Raw genomic sequence first — 14436 nt, 5'->3', positions numbered from 1 at the left:
GAACTCACTGTAGCCCAAGCTGGCCTTGCAATCAGGAAGTCTTCCTGTCTCAGCTTCCCAAATGCTAGGAATACAAACGCATGCACCATGCCTGGCTGCCTTGAAGTATGTATTTGATGCATCTGGTAGATTCCTTAGGGACAGTGGGCCAGCTGTCACACAGTTGGCAGCTTAACAAGCAGAATTATCTGTTTGACTGTCTCAAAGGCCAGAGGGCTGAGGGCTGAGGGCCACAGTCCCTCTGCTGGTGGCATGTGTACATGGTGACACAAGTCTAGTGGTCACATGGCATCTGGGTCTCCCCCTTTTATAAGGACAGCGGTAGTGGGGTCCACATTCCCGTGTGACCAAGTGAGGTCATGTTCAACATGACCTTTCGAGTCTGGGGACTCGAAAGAGTGAGTGGTGGAAGAGATATGATGTGGGGACAGGTGCACAGGGGCGTGGATATACTCTGTCCCAGATCACACCTGACAGGGTTACAGTGGCCAGATGCAGCTCAGGCAGCATGGCGCCTGCCTGATTCATTCCGGGACCTGGGCTTGATCCCAGCACTGCATAAAATTGGACATGGCGGTGCATACCTACAGTCTTCATGCTCGGAAGACTGAGGCAGGAGGATTGTAAGTCAGATCTAGCCTGTGCTACATAATGAGATCCACCCCCATTTAGAAAATAGAGAGGGGCTTAGGGATCTCAGTGGCAGGATGCTTACCTAGCATGCCCAGGGCCCTGGGTGCAGGCATGACACCCACAGAACAAACAGCAAACAAAGATTAAAGCGACACATGTCAAATAATAGATATTTTGTCAAAAAAAAAAAGGCAAAACATAAATGCAAGGGAAATAGAGCTGCCATGCAGACAGCGTCCTGCGCACGTGCAGACCGGCGTCCTGCACAGGTCTGGTGGAGCCAGGGAAAGGAGTGCAGAGGACCTGGATTCATTTCCAGCACTTTCTTGGCTGCTCACAGCTGTCCTTATCTCCAGTTCCAGGGTCTGACGCCTTCTTGTGGTTCCATGGGCATGGTATACATGTGGCACACATACATACATGCAGGCAAAACACCCATATACATGCAATAAAAATAAGCGGGGTTTGATATGTGTCTTTAATCCTAGCAATGGGGAGACAGAGGTAAGCAGCTCTCTGTGAGTTTGAAGACAGCTTGGTCTGCATAGTGAGTTCTGGGACAGCCAGGTCTGCATAACAGTGAGATCCTGCCTTTAAAAAAGTAAATAAAAGCCGGGCGGTGGTGGCGCACGCCTTTAATCCCAGCACTCGGGAGGCAGAGGCAGGCGGATTTCTGAGTTCGAGGCCAGCCTGGTCTACAGAGTGAGTTCCAGGACAGCCCGGGCTATACAGAGAAACCCTGTCTCGAAAAACCAAAAAAAAAAAAAAAAAAAAAGTAAATAAAATAAAAAGAACTACTTTATTTTTAAAAAAAGAAGAAGATGGGCTTGAGTCAGGTGGTGGTGGTACACACCTTTGATCTCAGCACTCAGGGGCAAAGATAGGTCGATCTCCTGAGTTTGAGCCCAGCCTGGTTTACAGAGCAAGTTCCAGGATAGCCAGGGCTACACAGAGAAACCCCATTTTGAAAAAAAAGAACAGGGGTAACTAGACAGGAAGATAACCCAGCTCACTCTGTGCTAATGGGTACTGTAATATGGGAGGTATCTGGAGAGCCTGTATCCACCACCCAGTGCCTTCTGTGTCCCTATACATATTCCCTTCCAGGAAGTGGGGATGGTCTCAGCAGCCCGAGTCCTTTGGAATATAGCCCTCGGTCCCAGCCCCCATCTCCAGGGCCTGGTGCCTCCCCGGCACCTACAGACTTGGACCCAGAAGCTGTGCGTGATGCCCTCCGAGACTTTCTGCAAGAACTGCGGAGTGCCCAGCGGGAGCGGGTGAGGCTGGTGAAGATGGCTGGGTGGGGAGACCAAGGCCTAGGAAAAAGGAGCTGTGTTGGTCTGAGCAGAGGTCCTCCCCTTGCCTGTCTGTTGGGGATACAGGATGAACTTAAGGCCCAGACCAGCACCCTGAGTCAACAGCTGGCTGAGATGGAGGCAGAGCGAGACCATGCAGCCTCAAGGGCCAAGCAGCTGCAGAAGGCAGTAGCTGAGAGCGAGGAAGGTGAGTCTTCCCTCCGCATCCCTCTCCCCTCCTACACTCCTGGCGCCTGAGGTGGGAGGCTGGGGAATTGGTGTTAGTGGCTCTTATGCCCAGTCCTGTCCTATGACCTGACTCAGGGCTGGTTCCTCCAGGAGACCTTGCCTGGGCAGCCCCAGTGGGCCCAAACCTACAGACCTCTATGGTCCAGGCAGAGCTTGGAGAGGGTGGGGTACAGATTGGGCTTTCCTGGCTTGCCTGATGGGACTGGGTGGTGGCCACAGCCTGGCGCAGTGCAGACAGGCGGCTGAGCGGGGCCCAGGCAGAGCTGGCACTGCAGGAAGAGAGTGTCCGACGTAGCAGGCGGGAGTGCAGGGCCACGCTGGACCAGATGGCAGTGCTGGAGAGGAGCCTGCAGGCCACTGAGAGCGAGCTCCGAGCCAGCCAGGTGGGCAGGAGGGGAGGGCCCGTGGGAGCAGGCCCTAGGGTTCTCTGTGATCCTCTGCCTGAGTCGCAGCCTGTGGGGACAACCTGTAGGGACAGCCTGTGGGGACAGCCTGTGGGGACAGCCTGTGGGGACAGCCTGTAGGGACAGCCTGTGGGGACAGCCTGTGGCTCTTTCCATGGAGCAGATCCTAGTCCTTTGCCGAGTGTGTATGTGCATCAGGGAGAAGGGCTTGGGGCCTCAGTCTGACAGAGGGTTCCAATCTGACATGGGACAGCCTGCTCTCCCACTGTCACCCTTTGGGTGGGGCTCACCTGTACTCGCTACACAGAGGCAGGACTCATAAGCTTTGGCCAGGGCCTGATCTTTGAATGTCTGCACAAATGGCAGAGCATTGTTTGATGCGTAGGTTTCTGTGTGTCTGTGTCTGGGGCAGGAAGCCCAGGCTTTGTGTGATGATAGTCCAGCCTCTCACAGCTGAAGCCCCCTGCCCTCTCTCCAGCTGCCCCCACCCCCGCCTCTGGCTGGGACCAAGCTGGAACTGGATTGTTGTGTCTGCAGCTTCAGCTCTGGCTTTGGGCCCAGCAGCCCCTGGGGCCTGGGAGGAGGCCAGGAACAAAGCTGGGTAGAAGCCAGAATGGGGCCCCCTCTTCCCCACAGGCCAGCCAGGCCAGGGAGGGGCTTGGAGAATCACGAAGTAGCAAGGCTCTAGTGACACCCAGGACCAGTGAGGCTCTGGGGTACTTGTGTGGATTGAATGGTCTCAAGTTCTTCCTGACCTGTGTCCACTCTGAAGCTTCCTGCACTGAGTCCTGAGCAGGGGAGCGAGACCATCCATTAAAACTCTGCGCCGGGCCCTGCGCCTCGGCAGTAGCTGCCAGGCTCAGCTCAGGTTTCAGAAGTGTTCCCAGCCATGTCTGGAAAGCCCTGTTGTAGAGCAGGGAAGGGTCCAGCATCTGCATTCTGCAACTCCCTCCCGGGGACTTCATGAGTCCCTAGGTAGTGTCACCTTTGGACCAGCCCCCCCAGTACAGACATACTGTGGTCACATGACACCTTAGCTTCTCCTTAAAGAAAACAGCTCTGGGACCCTCCTATCTGCTTAGCCTGTGACAAGTGGGGAAACTGAGGCCCAGCAGTGACAGGCTGGTCTCAGGTCACACAGTCCTTGAGGCTAACCCTGCTTTGTCCTCCCCCTGCCCCCCGTGGTGCAGAGGAGTGTGGGGAGGCGTGGGCAGGCATTGGGGCTGAACCTTGCTACCTACAGGAGAAAGTCACCAAGATGAAGGCCACCGAGGCGAAGCTGGAGAGTGACAAGCGGCGACTGAAGGAGGTGCTGGATGCCTCTGAGAGTCGCTCCATCAAACTGGAGCTGCAGCGGCGTGCTCTTGAGGGCGAGCTGCAGCGCAGCCGCCTGGGCCTGGGGGACCGTGAGGCCCATGCTCAGGCCCTCCAGGATCGGGTGGACTCCCTGCAGAGACAGGTAGGGCCCTCTCCCTCCTGGTCACACCTACATGGCCCCTGCCAGGCTCTGTTCAGGCATTGTGCAGCTCCCTCCCAAGCCCGTGAGGACATCTTTTCACCATCAGGTCTCGGAGGTGGACAAGTGGAGTTTCAGAGTGGTGATGTCCTTGTCTGTCACATAGCCAGGTTAACACAGCTCTGGACAGGGTGATCAACCCACAGTGGGGTGAGGCCAGGCCACAGTAGTAGGCTGAGCCAGTGGGAGTCTGGATGAGGCCCAGAGGAGCGTAGGTTAGCACTCCTGTGGCCATCACAGTGGGAAGGGAGCCCTTGACCATCCTCTACCTTCCCAACAGGTGGCAGACAGTGAAGTGAAGGCAGGGACCTTACAGCTAACAGTGGAGCGGCTCAGTGGGGCACTGGCCAAGGTGGAAGAGAGCGAGGGGACCCTGCGGAGCAAGGTACAGAGCCTGACAGATGCCCTGGCCCAGAGCAACGCCACCCTGAGCAGCACTCAGGACAAGAATCTGCACCTACAGAAGGCCTTGAGTACCTGTGAACATGACCGCCAAGTGCTACAGGTCTGGGCGCTCTGTGGTCTGCCATATATCTCTCTCTTCCAGTGACAGTCCAGTGAGAGAGTTAGCCAGTAAGAGAGTTAGCCAGTGAGAGCAAGTGTGGAGGGACCCGATAGTTGGCTAATGGGCTGTCAGTCAGGAATTCTGGTCTTGAGGTAGGAATGGATCAAAGGAATTAGCCAATCATGAAGCTTAGAGGGGGGTGCTGCCCCGAGAAAGAAGAAACCGGCTATGAGTTGGGTATGAGTGGGTGTCACCTTCACACAGGTCAGTGAACGTGACTGGTAACAGGCTAGAACAGTTAGGTGCTTTGCCTCCAGAGGGTAGACCATGAACCTACGGAGAACTGTAGATTAGAGGAAAGCCTTTCGCTCAGGCTGGCAGTCTGGCTTGGCACAATCAGCCCCTGTCTCCTAGGAACGGCTGGATGCTGCCAGACAGGCATTGTCTGAAGCGCGAAGACAAAGCAGCTCCCTGAGTGAACAGGTGCAGACTTTGCGAGGCGAGCTGGCCAACCTGGAGCTGCAGCGGGGCGATGCAGAAGGCCAGCTGCAGCAGCTGCAGCAGGTGAGGCCGGGAGGGCCTCTGTCTACAGGGGTGCCCTGTGTAGCCCTTGGGGAACATATTTCAACTTCACCCCAAACCTTGACCCAGCCGCCTGTGAGGAAGCATGGCTCGTCTTGACTCACTCCGATATGCCCCAGAGAACCATCTGGTCTCCACTCTTTCCTTACACGGGCCTTGCAGTTGTCTACTACACAGTGGGCACAGCAGGCCAGCACCTTTGTCCCCACGTTGAGATGGTCACCCTGAGGTGCAGTGGGACGAAGGACCTGCTTGTGCCGCAGGTGCTGCGGCAGCGGCAGGAAGGGGAGGCCATGGCTCTGCGCTCCGTCCAGAAGCTGCAGGAGGAGCGGCGTCTGTTGCAGGAGCGCCTGGGCAGTCTGCAGCGAGCCCTGGCCCAGCTGGAGGCTGAGAAACGTGAGCTGGAGCGGTCAGCACTGCAGCTCGACAAGGACCGTGTGGCCCTCAGGAAGACACTGGACAAGGTGCCTGCTCTGCTGGGACGTCCCTTGGTTTCCCGGTCTCCTGATGTCAGATTATCCTCCAGAGCTCCTGTGAACCCTCTCCATGTTCCTCCCCTAGGCTGAGCGCGAGAAGCTTCGAAGCCGAGAGGACACACTGCGCTTGAACGCAGAGAAAGGCCGCCTGGACCGCACACTCACAGGAGCAGAGCTGGACCTGGCCGAGGCCCAACAGCAGATCCAACATTTGGAGGTCATCCCTGCCCCTCCCCTAGCCTGGTCCCCAGTGCCATGCCCATGCAGAGCACAGGAAGTCCTGGGGGTGGGGCGTTGCCTGTGCCTGAGGCAGCAGGGGAGCCTGGAGCCTCCCAGAGAGTGTCTTCATTGGGCGGTAGAGCAGCCTTCTCCCCTGGTGGAGAGGGAGAGCACGGAGGCTCACTAGCGGTCAAGCCTGCGGTTCCTGTGTACTGTGGATGTATGGAGGCCTGAGTGACCGTGGAGGCTTGCTCATGGGGACAGCGTGAACCACATGTGGCCTGTGTCCATGTTTTCATACATGCAGCTGTCAGGCTACTGTGCCTTTGTACCCATGTGTGCATCTGTGCGAACATGCTTGCTTTTGTTCTGTGTGTGTAGGCCTGGCTCTGCCTGTTGGCGTGAGCTTCACTGGGGACCCTGACCCATGATTGGAAAGTGCACTGTCAGAGCCAGTGAGATAAGGGATGACCCAGTGTTACAGTGCATGCTGGGTCTCAACCCTGATTGGCAGCCCCTGTCTATAGGCACAGGTGGTGGTAGCCCTGGAGGGGAACCACAGTCCGGTCCAGCTGGAGGCGGAGGAGCAGCAACTGGAGCTGCAACAGGAGGTTGAGCGTCTGCGCAGTGCCCAGGTACAGACGGAGCGCACACTGGAGGCACGGGAACGGGCCCACCGCCAGCGGGTGTCGGGGCTGGAGGAACAGGTACAAGGAAGGACCTCTCCTGAGAGAAGGTGGAGCTGGGGTGGAAGTGTGGGGCTAGAGAAGAGGACTGCTCATGACTTCTACCACTTGAAAAGGGCCAAACAGCTCAATGCTGGTACCAGCCACGGCTGGCGTGATACTACCTGACATCAGTATCTCCTGATGGCTCCAAGCCATCAGACCGTCTCCCTCCATGGCACGCCTCCCTTAGCAGCTGTAGGCTCTCTGAGCAACCTGGGATCTCAGGCAAAGAGGCCTCTTTCCCGGGGTCCTAGCCCGAGAAATGATTCCTACTGGCCACTGAGGTCACTTCTGGCTGCCCTAATGCAGAGCCTAGCTGCTTGGATAGGCCCAGCTTGGTCACAGGCACTGCTGCAAGAGTCTGGCCCAGCCAGATCTTCCTTGCCTCTCTGTGGTCCTCCTTAGGGCAGGGTCTCAGAGAGCTTGGTAACAGGGCAGGGCTGGGAGTGGACACAGCTCTTGCTCTGTGGGATGATGCTAGGCAGAGCTGCTTCACACAGCCGCGCCTCTGAGGGGATAAGGGTGCCGAAGCATACTGACACCTAACTGCCATGAGGAGCAAATGAGAAGTAGGCTTTCCAGCCCTCAGGCGGCAGGTGGCATGTCACCCCTCCTCAGCCCCCGTCCCTGAAGTCAGCTGGGGCCTGGGCCGCTGGGCCCTTCTCTTCTTCAGGTATCCACACTGAAGGCACAGCTGCACCAGGAGCTTCGCAGGAGCTCGGCATCCATCTCCCTACCCTCTGGCACCCCCGAGAAATGAGTCCCTTCCCACTGGTATCCTGAGCAGTCCCCTGGGCAGGAGAGAGGCCCTTTGTAGCATAACCTGCCCAGAGCCTGGTCATCAGAGTGCTGTGTGAGGGAGCTGGGGTGGCAGAGAGACCGCTCTTAGAGTTGCTGCATCACCTGTACTACCCAAGGCCTCCTGGAAGAGCCTCTTGATGGCCAAGGCTCTCCTGCACGGCCGAACCAGTCAGGCATCAGGGAGAGCACCTGTTTCTGTCAGCAGCAGAGCAAAGCTTCCCCGGAAAGGATACCTGAGCCAGAGTAGCTCCCAGGAGCTCCCCTTGGCATCCTTGTCGGAAAGCTCCCTCGTGAGCTGAGAGCCCTTGTATTTTATACCTTTTTATAATGTTCACTGTGGAGAATTTTGTGCTTTTTGTAACATGACCTGTTTTCTAGAATTGGCTGTCCACTCAAATGCTTCCTCTATCTGGGGCTGCTTGGGCGAGCAGGGGCAGAGCTCGTGCTAGCTGAGCTCAGCAGCCTCACAGCATGAGGAACCCCTCTCTCCATCCAGCTTCGAGCAGACAGTGCCGCGACCGCCCCATGAGCTTGGGTGACCCTCTGGATAGTGCCAGGGCTCAGGGACAGCTTGGTCTGCGGCAGTAGGGGAGGGCTGGGTGCACAGTCTTGCCCTGGCTCTGTTGAGTGATGCTGGACATAAGTGCCCCATGTGGCAATCTGTGCTCCCATGTGGGAAACTGTGTCATGGCGTGACGACAGTGAAGCTCACAGAGCACTCGACACCCGCGGCTGTGAGCCTCTGGGGGTCATATAACTGTCATCTGGGGACAGAGATCTTACCCATTACATAGACCTGTCGGGAGGGCTCCCCAGAACAGCATAGGAAACACTGTGTCAATCCCTACTGCTCCCAGAGGAACCCAAATGACTTGTGTGTTTCTTTTCTTTCCTTTTTTTTTTTTTTTTTTGGTTTTTCGAGACAGGGTTTCTCTGTGTAGCCCTGGCTGTCCTGGAACTCACTCTGTAGACCAGGCTGGCCTTGAACTCAGAGACCCACCTGCCTCTGCCTCCCAAGTGCTGGGATTAAAGGTGTGCGCCACCACCGCCCGGCCGACTTGTTTGTTTCTACATGCACATGAAGAGTTGCATCTTGGAAGGGAGTATCAGGCCCCTCCCTCTAGGCGACAGATGAAGGTAGGGTGGTGTGAGACACAGAAGAGGAGCCACCCAACACTCTTCTAAGGAGCTGGGTACCCTTGTATTGGGGGCTGGCAGTATTGGTGGCAATCAAGCTGTCCCCGGACACAAAAGTGACCATGGGTCTTTTGTACAAACTTTATTATTTTGTATAAAACAGAGGTGGTCCATGCCTGGGGGCATAGGAAATCCAAGCAGACCAGCTGGGTAAGGGGCACAGCCTACCTGAGGAGACTTGAGGAGGACTGCCTCCAAGCACTAAGGCACAGTGAGAACCCCAGGCCCCACAGAGAGGCCTTGGATGAACCCCACTAAGGGGTGGAGACTGGACAGTCAGGAGCCCCCACTTAGGGATGGCCACAGGCTGGGGAGGGGCCCAAGACAGCAATGACCACACTCCCCAGGGTAGTAGCCCACTGATGTCTGGGATGGAGGGGAGGGCAGGATGGGGAGAAGCACCAGGTCAGGCAGGCCCTGAGGTGGATCCGAGCTGGGTCCAGGGCTCGGGTCTCACACCAGCTCCACACTAGCAGCCCCCACAGCTCCTGGCACAGGAGGCGGCCACAGACTGGCACAGGCCACTGACGGCCATCACACCACACTTGGAGAACTGGTCTCGGCACAGGTCAGCTGTTAGAAGGAGGGGAAGTCAGGCCGGGAACTCACTGCCCTGTGCCAGTGAGGATGGAGGAGGGGAGCCTGCACCAGCCTGCAAGTGGGTCTGGGCACATATTCCATGCCAGACAGTACAGGTAGAAGACAGCCAGGTAACTAAGTGGGTAGGACAAAGGGAGGAGGCTTTCCTACCTCGGAGAAGTTCCTCATGGGCACAGACTGTGCGGACACATATTTCCTTATTGACCACATACACTCGGCGGAGGCTGGGAGATGAGCCAGGGATGTTGTTAGCCACACCCTCACCTACTGCCACTGGGAGAGCCCAGGATCCCAGGCATAGACCCACCCTCAGAGTTCACTCCACCTGAGGACTCAGCAAGCTGCCCCTAGCGTCCCTCCCTCTCCTCACCCTCACCTGTAGAAGCAGATCTCATTGAGACACTGTTTACAAGGCTTGTGGATGGAATAGAGGCGGGTGCATGGGTACTGTTCTTCACGGCAGTCTGGGGACAGGTGGGTCAGACTGGAGGCTCATGCATGAGGTCTGGGTCCCCACGCACCCTCAGGCCCTGCCCAGATACCCACACAAATCCAGCACCCAGGTAGCGTAGGACTGCCTCACTTAATACCTCACACAAAGTCACAATCCCATTTGGAACACAAACTGGCAGCTACCCCACTTGGCCACTAGAGTATCACACTTGCTCACAGGCTGCTCTATACCCTACTATGTAACTAACTCACACACAGGCCTCTCCTCTCGGGCCTCAGCTGGTGGCACTCAGTTGGGTTTATTGGTCCTTCCTCATCTCCCCACTGGCACCACACAGTCCAGGCTGTGGCACCAAGACAGTGCTGCCCCCTCCCTAGGCTCTGGCCAGATGCTAGTGAGGATGCCTGGTGGGAGAGTCTAGCGCTGCCTAGGGGCAGGTCTAGCCTCCCACTGTGGCTTAACCCTGCAGATCCCACAAGGCCCTTTCCCTCTGGAGCCATTCCAGCTTTCTCCAGCTTCTGGGGGTTCTTACCAAGAGGTCCAGGCTCCGTGGGCTCAGTCTCCAGGTCTCCTACAGCTGGCAGTTCTGGTGTGGGTGTGGGGAGATAGGCAGGGGTTACTGGGAGGGGGCTATTTGGGGTACCCCTCTCAGGGCCAGCTCAGACCCTTGATCGTGAGGCAAATGAGGCTCTGGGCCTGGGGAGATAGCATTACCTGGGGTGGGGGCTGGGATGACTTCCTGTGGGACTTGCTGCTGGGACTGGAACTGTTCCTCAGGGGGCCGAGGACTCACTTCTGCAGCAGGGAGGGTGTCACAGGCCTCCTGCTCACTTTGCCCTGCAAGGTCCCTACGGGTCCTCACCAGGCAGCTGGCCCCACCCACCCTAGCCCAGACTTTTACCTTGGTAGTCATAGTAGTCTGTGTTGTCTGAAAGTAAAATAGAGAAAGGATGGGTGGGGTCAGGCTAGCCCATGGGATCAGGCTAGCCCATGGCCCCTGGAGAGTCACAAATGAGGGCAAAGAGGTCACAAATGAGCCAGGAATCTGGTCCTAGGATCCTACCACCCGACCAAAATGGGTTCCTGGCTGACCCATGTGCATGGGGTAGGTGGCAGACAAGTGACACGCAGCACTGGGGACACTGAAAGCATTGTCTCTTACCAATCTGGTCGCCATAGTGGTTGTACTGGACATGGTCCGGGAACGGAAGGAGCGGATCCAGGTCATATTGGCCCTGAGCCAGTAGACCTGCCAAGGGGAGGGGTCACATGGAGGCACCCCACATTGGAAGGACAAAGAGAAAGTAGGTGGTGGTTCTCACCCTACAGCCTGACTCAGACTCGGAATCCAAACCCTGAGTCCTGGGTCAGTTCCTGCCCTTGCCAGAGCTGGCCTGGCTACTCCAGGAATTCTCACCTAACATTTCAGCTCTGCTGGGCTATCTCTGACCCCCCTCCCCTGCTGGCTGTTTCATTTTAATAATTTATTTTTACTTTATCTACATTGTTGTTGTTTTGACCGCATATGTCTGTGTAAGGGTGTCAAATCCCCTGGAACAGAAGTTACAAACAGTTGTAAACTGTCAGGTAGGTGCTGGGAATTGAACCTGGGTCCTCTGGAAGAGCAGCCAGTGCTCTTAACCACTGAGCCAAGCCATCTCTCCAGCTCCTTGCTGTGTATTTCCATCATAGCATTCAACACAATATGAAATTTACCACGTCTGCTTGCCTGATATTTTCGCGGTCCCTAGCCTGGTCACGTGACAGGCCCCAGGCGTGTCTGCCTAATTCACAGCTGTCTCCAGTACTTGGCTCACAGGAAGTCAGCAGAGATGTGTTCAGTGAATGGATGAAGTGAACATAGACATGTTCAGTGGGCGGCCCCCAGAGCCTTTGCAGTCCCCACTGATCCCTGCTTGTGTGATGGATAAGAACCCTTAAAGACCAAGACTGTACAGAATGGCAGAGCCCAGTCCCTGGACACCCTACCTCGGGGCTCCGCCACTGTGGGGTGCAGGCCTGAAGCAGGGCTAGGGAAGGAGCCAGCAGTGGAGCTCTAGCCCTGAGGTAAGAAGAAGTCTCACCTGGGAGCCCCACCCACCAGCTGCTTACCGGGCATGAACAGCAGGAAGAGGCAGGCAGCTCTCATGGCCATGGAGTGAGGAGGCGGTGGTGGTGGTGGCGGTGTTGAGGACAGCTAGAGAGACAGGGGAGGAGAGTTAGCTGCACCCAGCTGGCCCAGGATGGCGGAACATATTTCTGTCCCTGCTTCAGACTATGCCAGGGACACCAAGAGCCAGGCATCCGGAGGCTGGGGAGGGTCACCTGCAGCCCTCCTGTGAGGGGGAGGCTGTGAAGGAAGTTCCAGAGCTTGCCTTTAAAAAAAACAAAAAAACAAAAAAACCTCGGTCTTGCCTGGAGGTGTTGGCACACACCTTTCCTCCTAGCAGAGGCAGAGGCAGGCTGATCTCTGAACTGAGGCCAGCCTGTTCTGGCCTACAGAACAGCCAGGGTTACACAAGAAGCCCTGTCTTCAAAAAAATCAAAAGAACAAAAACTCTTAACAAGTGGACAGGCACGACTCAGTTCTGCTCACTGAAGCGACCTCTCTAATAGCCACTTACACACACACACACACACACACCCCTGCTGTACTCAGTACACTCCTGCCTGCCTACCTCCGGCCGTTCACCTCCCTGAGTTTCTGATGTACTCTGTGAATTCCAATGACCTCAGGCACATCCCTGGGTACCAGCCCTGCCCAGCCCACACCACAGTCAGCCACCAGCTCAGCAGCATCTGCCAGGCCTGCCACCTGCTCCCAATTAGCCCCTGGACCCTGAGCATGCCGCTCAGGAAACCACATGCATACAGGCCCCGGGAGCCCCCAGAGCAGCCAGGGCTGGGCAGGACTCCCAGCTCCAAGAAGACTCCTGCCAGGCCCAGGCCTCCCAAGACCTGGCTGTCTACACTACAGACACGAGCACACAAGCACGAGACTGAGGCCTGTTTTGTCTGCAGGGGCAGGAAGCAAGGCAAGAAGATCTGGAGGAGGTGGGCTGCCTCTGGCTCCCAGCATGCTGGCTGGGAGAGGCAGTCACTCGGGCCAGGGGTTTCCAATCTTTGACATGACACTGGATAACAAGAGTATAGTTTTGGTGACTGGTCACAACTTGCACAGGATATGTCCTGGATGAGCCCAGCCTTCAGTGCTGGCTGGCTACAGAGGCAGCTGGCTATGCCCTGCCCTAGTCAGTGGATGGTGATTTCTAGATGCTGCCCACAGGCTTATCCATCCAGAGGACTTCCTAACCACCCCCCATGGATGTTCCATGGGAAGTTCTTCAACGGCTTGAACCCCAATTCTGTTTTAGGTCCCCCTGGGAATCTAGGGAGAGAAGGGGAAAGGTAGAAACAAGGTGTCTAACCTCAGTTTCCCTAAGATTTCCTGAGACTCCCTGATACCTTGCCCATTTCAGACATCTCCCACAAGCTTCCTCTCTCTGGTGGGGCATCTTAGACCCTTTCCCATAAGGACCACTGCTCCACATTCCCGCTCTGAACTCTGGGCAGCCTCGTGGTAGGGGGATCACCAGCTCCATCCAGACCCGAGGTTGACAACAGTCCCTGTGCGTGGGGAGGCACGGATTGGCTGCCAAAGTGTGTCAGAGCCTTCCTCCCACACTCGCACCCAGGCCCAGCTTACGGCAGGGAATGGGGCTCATTGGCTAATTCCAACAAGAAGAAGAGAATAATGAATCGCTCCCAGGGGACCCAGACAAACTCTAAAACTTGAGTTTGGGAGGCCTTAAGGAGGCCAGGAGCAATCGGGATGGCTGACCCGCCCCCACCTCTGGCCCACTCCACAACTTCGGCCTTATTCCAGCCCCTTGGCTCCTCTGTGGTTCTAAGGGAAGACTGGGAGCCCCCTCGCTGGCTCAGACCGAAGAGGGCCCACAAGATGCTGCGAGAGCCCTGCTGTACAGCTGGGAACAATCAGCCGGCGGAAACTTGCTGAGACGCTCACTGGCTCTCAAACTCGGGTCTCTCTTTGTCTCCCGGACCGACCCCTGCCCCGCCCTCCACATCCCAAACACTGGGGATGGGGGGGGGGCGCAGGGCAAAAAATTGTCCTGTCCTCCAACACCCCCATTTCTAGTGACCCCTAAGTTCCAGCTCCCTACCTACCCTATCTTGCATCCCCCAACTTGCCAGATGCCCCCTCAGCATCCACTCCAAATCCTGGGGCTAGGGTCCCCAAAGTTTCCCCAGCTCCAGGATCCGAGTGCGGAGCATGGTGCTCAGACACCCCTGGGCATGCCCGACCCGCGCCTACCTGTTGGGGCCTCTGTGCTGTGCTCTAGTGCGGCTGAGAGTGCCGCCCGCAGCCAGAGCCCCCCTACGGCCCCCAAGGCCCACGCCCGCCCCTAGCCCGGAGTCGCTGGGTCCTAGAGAGCGCCGCCGCCACGACGCACCCTCGAGGCTCCAGCCCCTCCCCAACGCCGCTGGGTCTGGGCCTGGGCCTGGTTCTAATAGAACCAGCCGGCTGGTCACCCCTCTGTCACAGAGGGATCCCAGCCTCTCTACCCAGAGCCCAGAGGTCACGGGGCTGGAAATGAAACCTTGCCTGCTTCCCCCATCTCTCTCTCCTTCCTCCCCTTCCTCTCCTTCCTTCCTTTCCTCCTGGAACAACAGAAGAGTCAGATTAGGGAAGATCAAGTTCAGCAAACACCAAGTCTAGTTTTAACCCCTCAACACTCTGACCCTGGAGTTGCCC

General features: G+C 56.9%; 2 protein-coding genes across 8 annotated transcripts in view; one reads left to right on the top strand and one right to left on the bottom strand.

Moving 5' to 3' along the window:
* The window catches only part of Crocc (ciliary rootlet coiled-coil, rootletin), a 44048-nt gene extending 36260 nt beyond the window's left edge, over positions 1-7788 (top strand). For all 6 annotated transcript variants that reach the window (XM_028754020.1, XM_028754022.1, XM_028754018.1 and 3 more), the window contains 10 exons: positions 1741-1910; positions 2016-2136; positions 2397-2560; positions 3825-4040; positions 4378-4602; positions 5017-5166; positions 5448-5648; positions 5746-5877; positions 6407-6586; positions 7281-7788. In XM_028754020.1, the coding sequence (XP_028609853.1) occupies positions 1741-1910; positions 2016-2136; positions 2397-2560; positions 3825-4040; positions 4378-4602; positions 5017-5166; positions 5448-5648; positions 5746-5877; positions 6407-6586; positions 7281-7367 (1646 nt within the window). In that variant the 3' untranslated portion in view covers positions 7368-7788. The remainder of the gene's footprint in view (positions 1-1740; positions 1911-2015; positions 2137-2396; positions 2561-3824; positions 4041-4377; positions 4603-5016; positions 5167-5447; positions 5649-5745; positions 5878-6406; positions 6587-7280) is intronic.
* Positions 7789-8672: 884 nt separating this feature from the next.
* On the bottom strand, positions 8673-11850 carry Mfap2 (microfibril associated protein 2). 2 transcript variants are annotated; one of them, XM_028753956.1, is made up of 8 exons: positions 11772-11850; positions 10822-10908; positions 10561-10587; positions 10374-10454; positions 10192-10245; positions 9582-9669; positions 9356-9429; positions 8673-9178 (listed from the first exon to the last, which is right to left on the bottom strand). In XM_028753956.1, the coding sequence occupies exons 1-8, from the start codon at positions 11812-11814 to the stop codon at positions 9075-9077; spliced, it is 558 nt and encodes a 185-aa protein (XP_028609789.1). In that variant the 5' UTR covers positions 11815-11850; the 3' UTR covers positions 8673-9074. The 2 variants fall into 2 exon arrangements, with proteins under 2 accessions (XP_028609789.1, XP_028609790.1); XM_028753957.1 differs by lacking the exon at positions 11772-11850 and having other exon boundaries at positions 10374-10482; positions 10822-11013.
* Positions 11851-14436: the final 2586 nt, after the last annotated feature.

Source organism: Grammomys surdaster, unplaced genomic scaffold, assembly GCF_004785775.1.
Source record: "Grammomys surdaster isolate TR1022 unplaced genomic scaffold, NIH_TR_1.0 125977, whole genome shotgun sequence".
NCBI classification, from domain to species: Eukaryota; Metazoa; Chordata; class Mammalia; order Rodentia; family Muridae; genus Grammomys; species Grammomys surdaster.
The sequence above is the reverse complement of the archived record's forward strand: the minus strand, read 5'-3'. Positions and strand labels throughout refer to the sequence as shown.

Excerpts from the sequence above, each read along its gene's own strand:
- Mfap2 (XM_028753956.1), bottom strand. The coding sequence starts at position 11,814 with ATGGCCATGAGAGCTGCCTGCCTCTTCCTGCTGTTCATGCCCG. Across the intron at positions 9,670-10,191 it reads CACGGAGCCTGGACCTCTTG|ACTGCCGTGAAGAACAGTAC; the intron begins GTAAGAACCCCC and ends ACCTGTCCCCAG. Across the intron at positions 9,179-9,355 it reads CCATGAGGAACTTCTCCGAG|CTGACCTGTGCCGAGACCAG; the intron begins GTAGGAAAGCCT and ends TCCTTCTAACAG.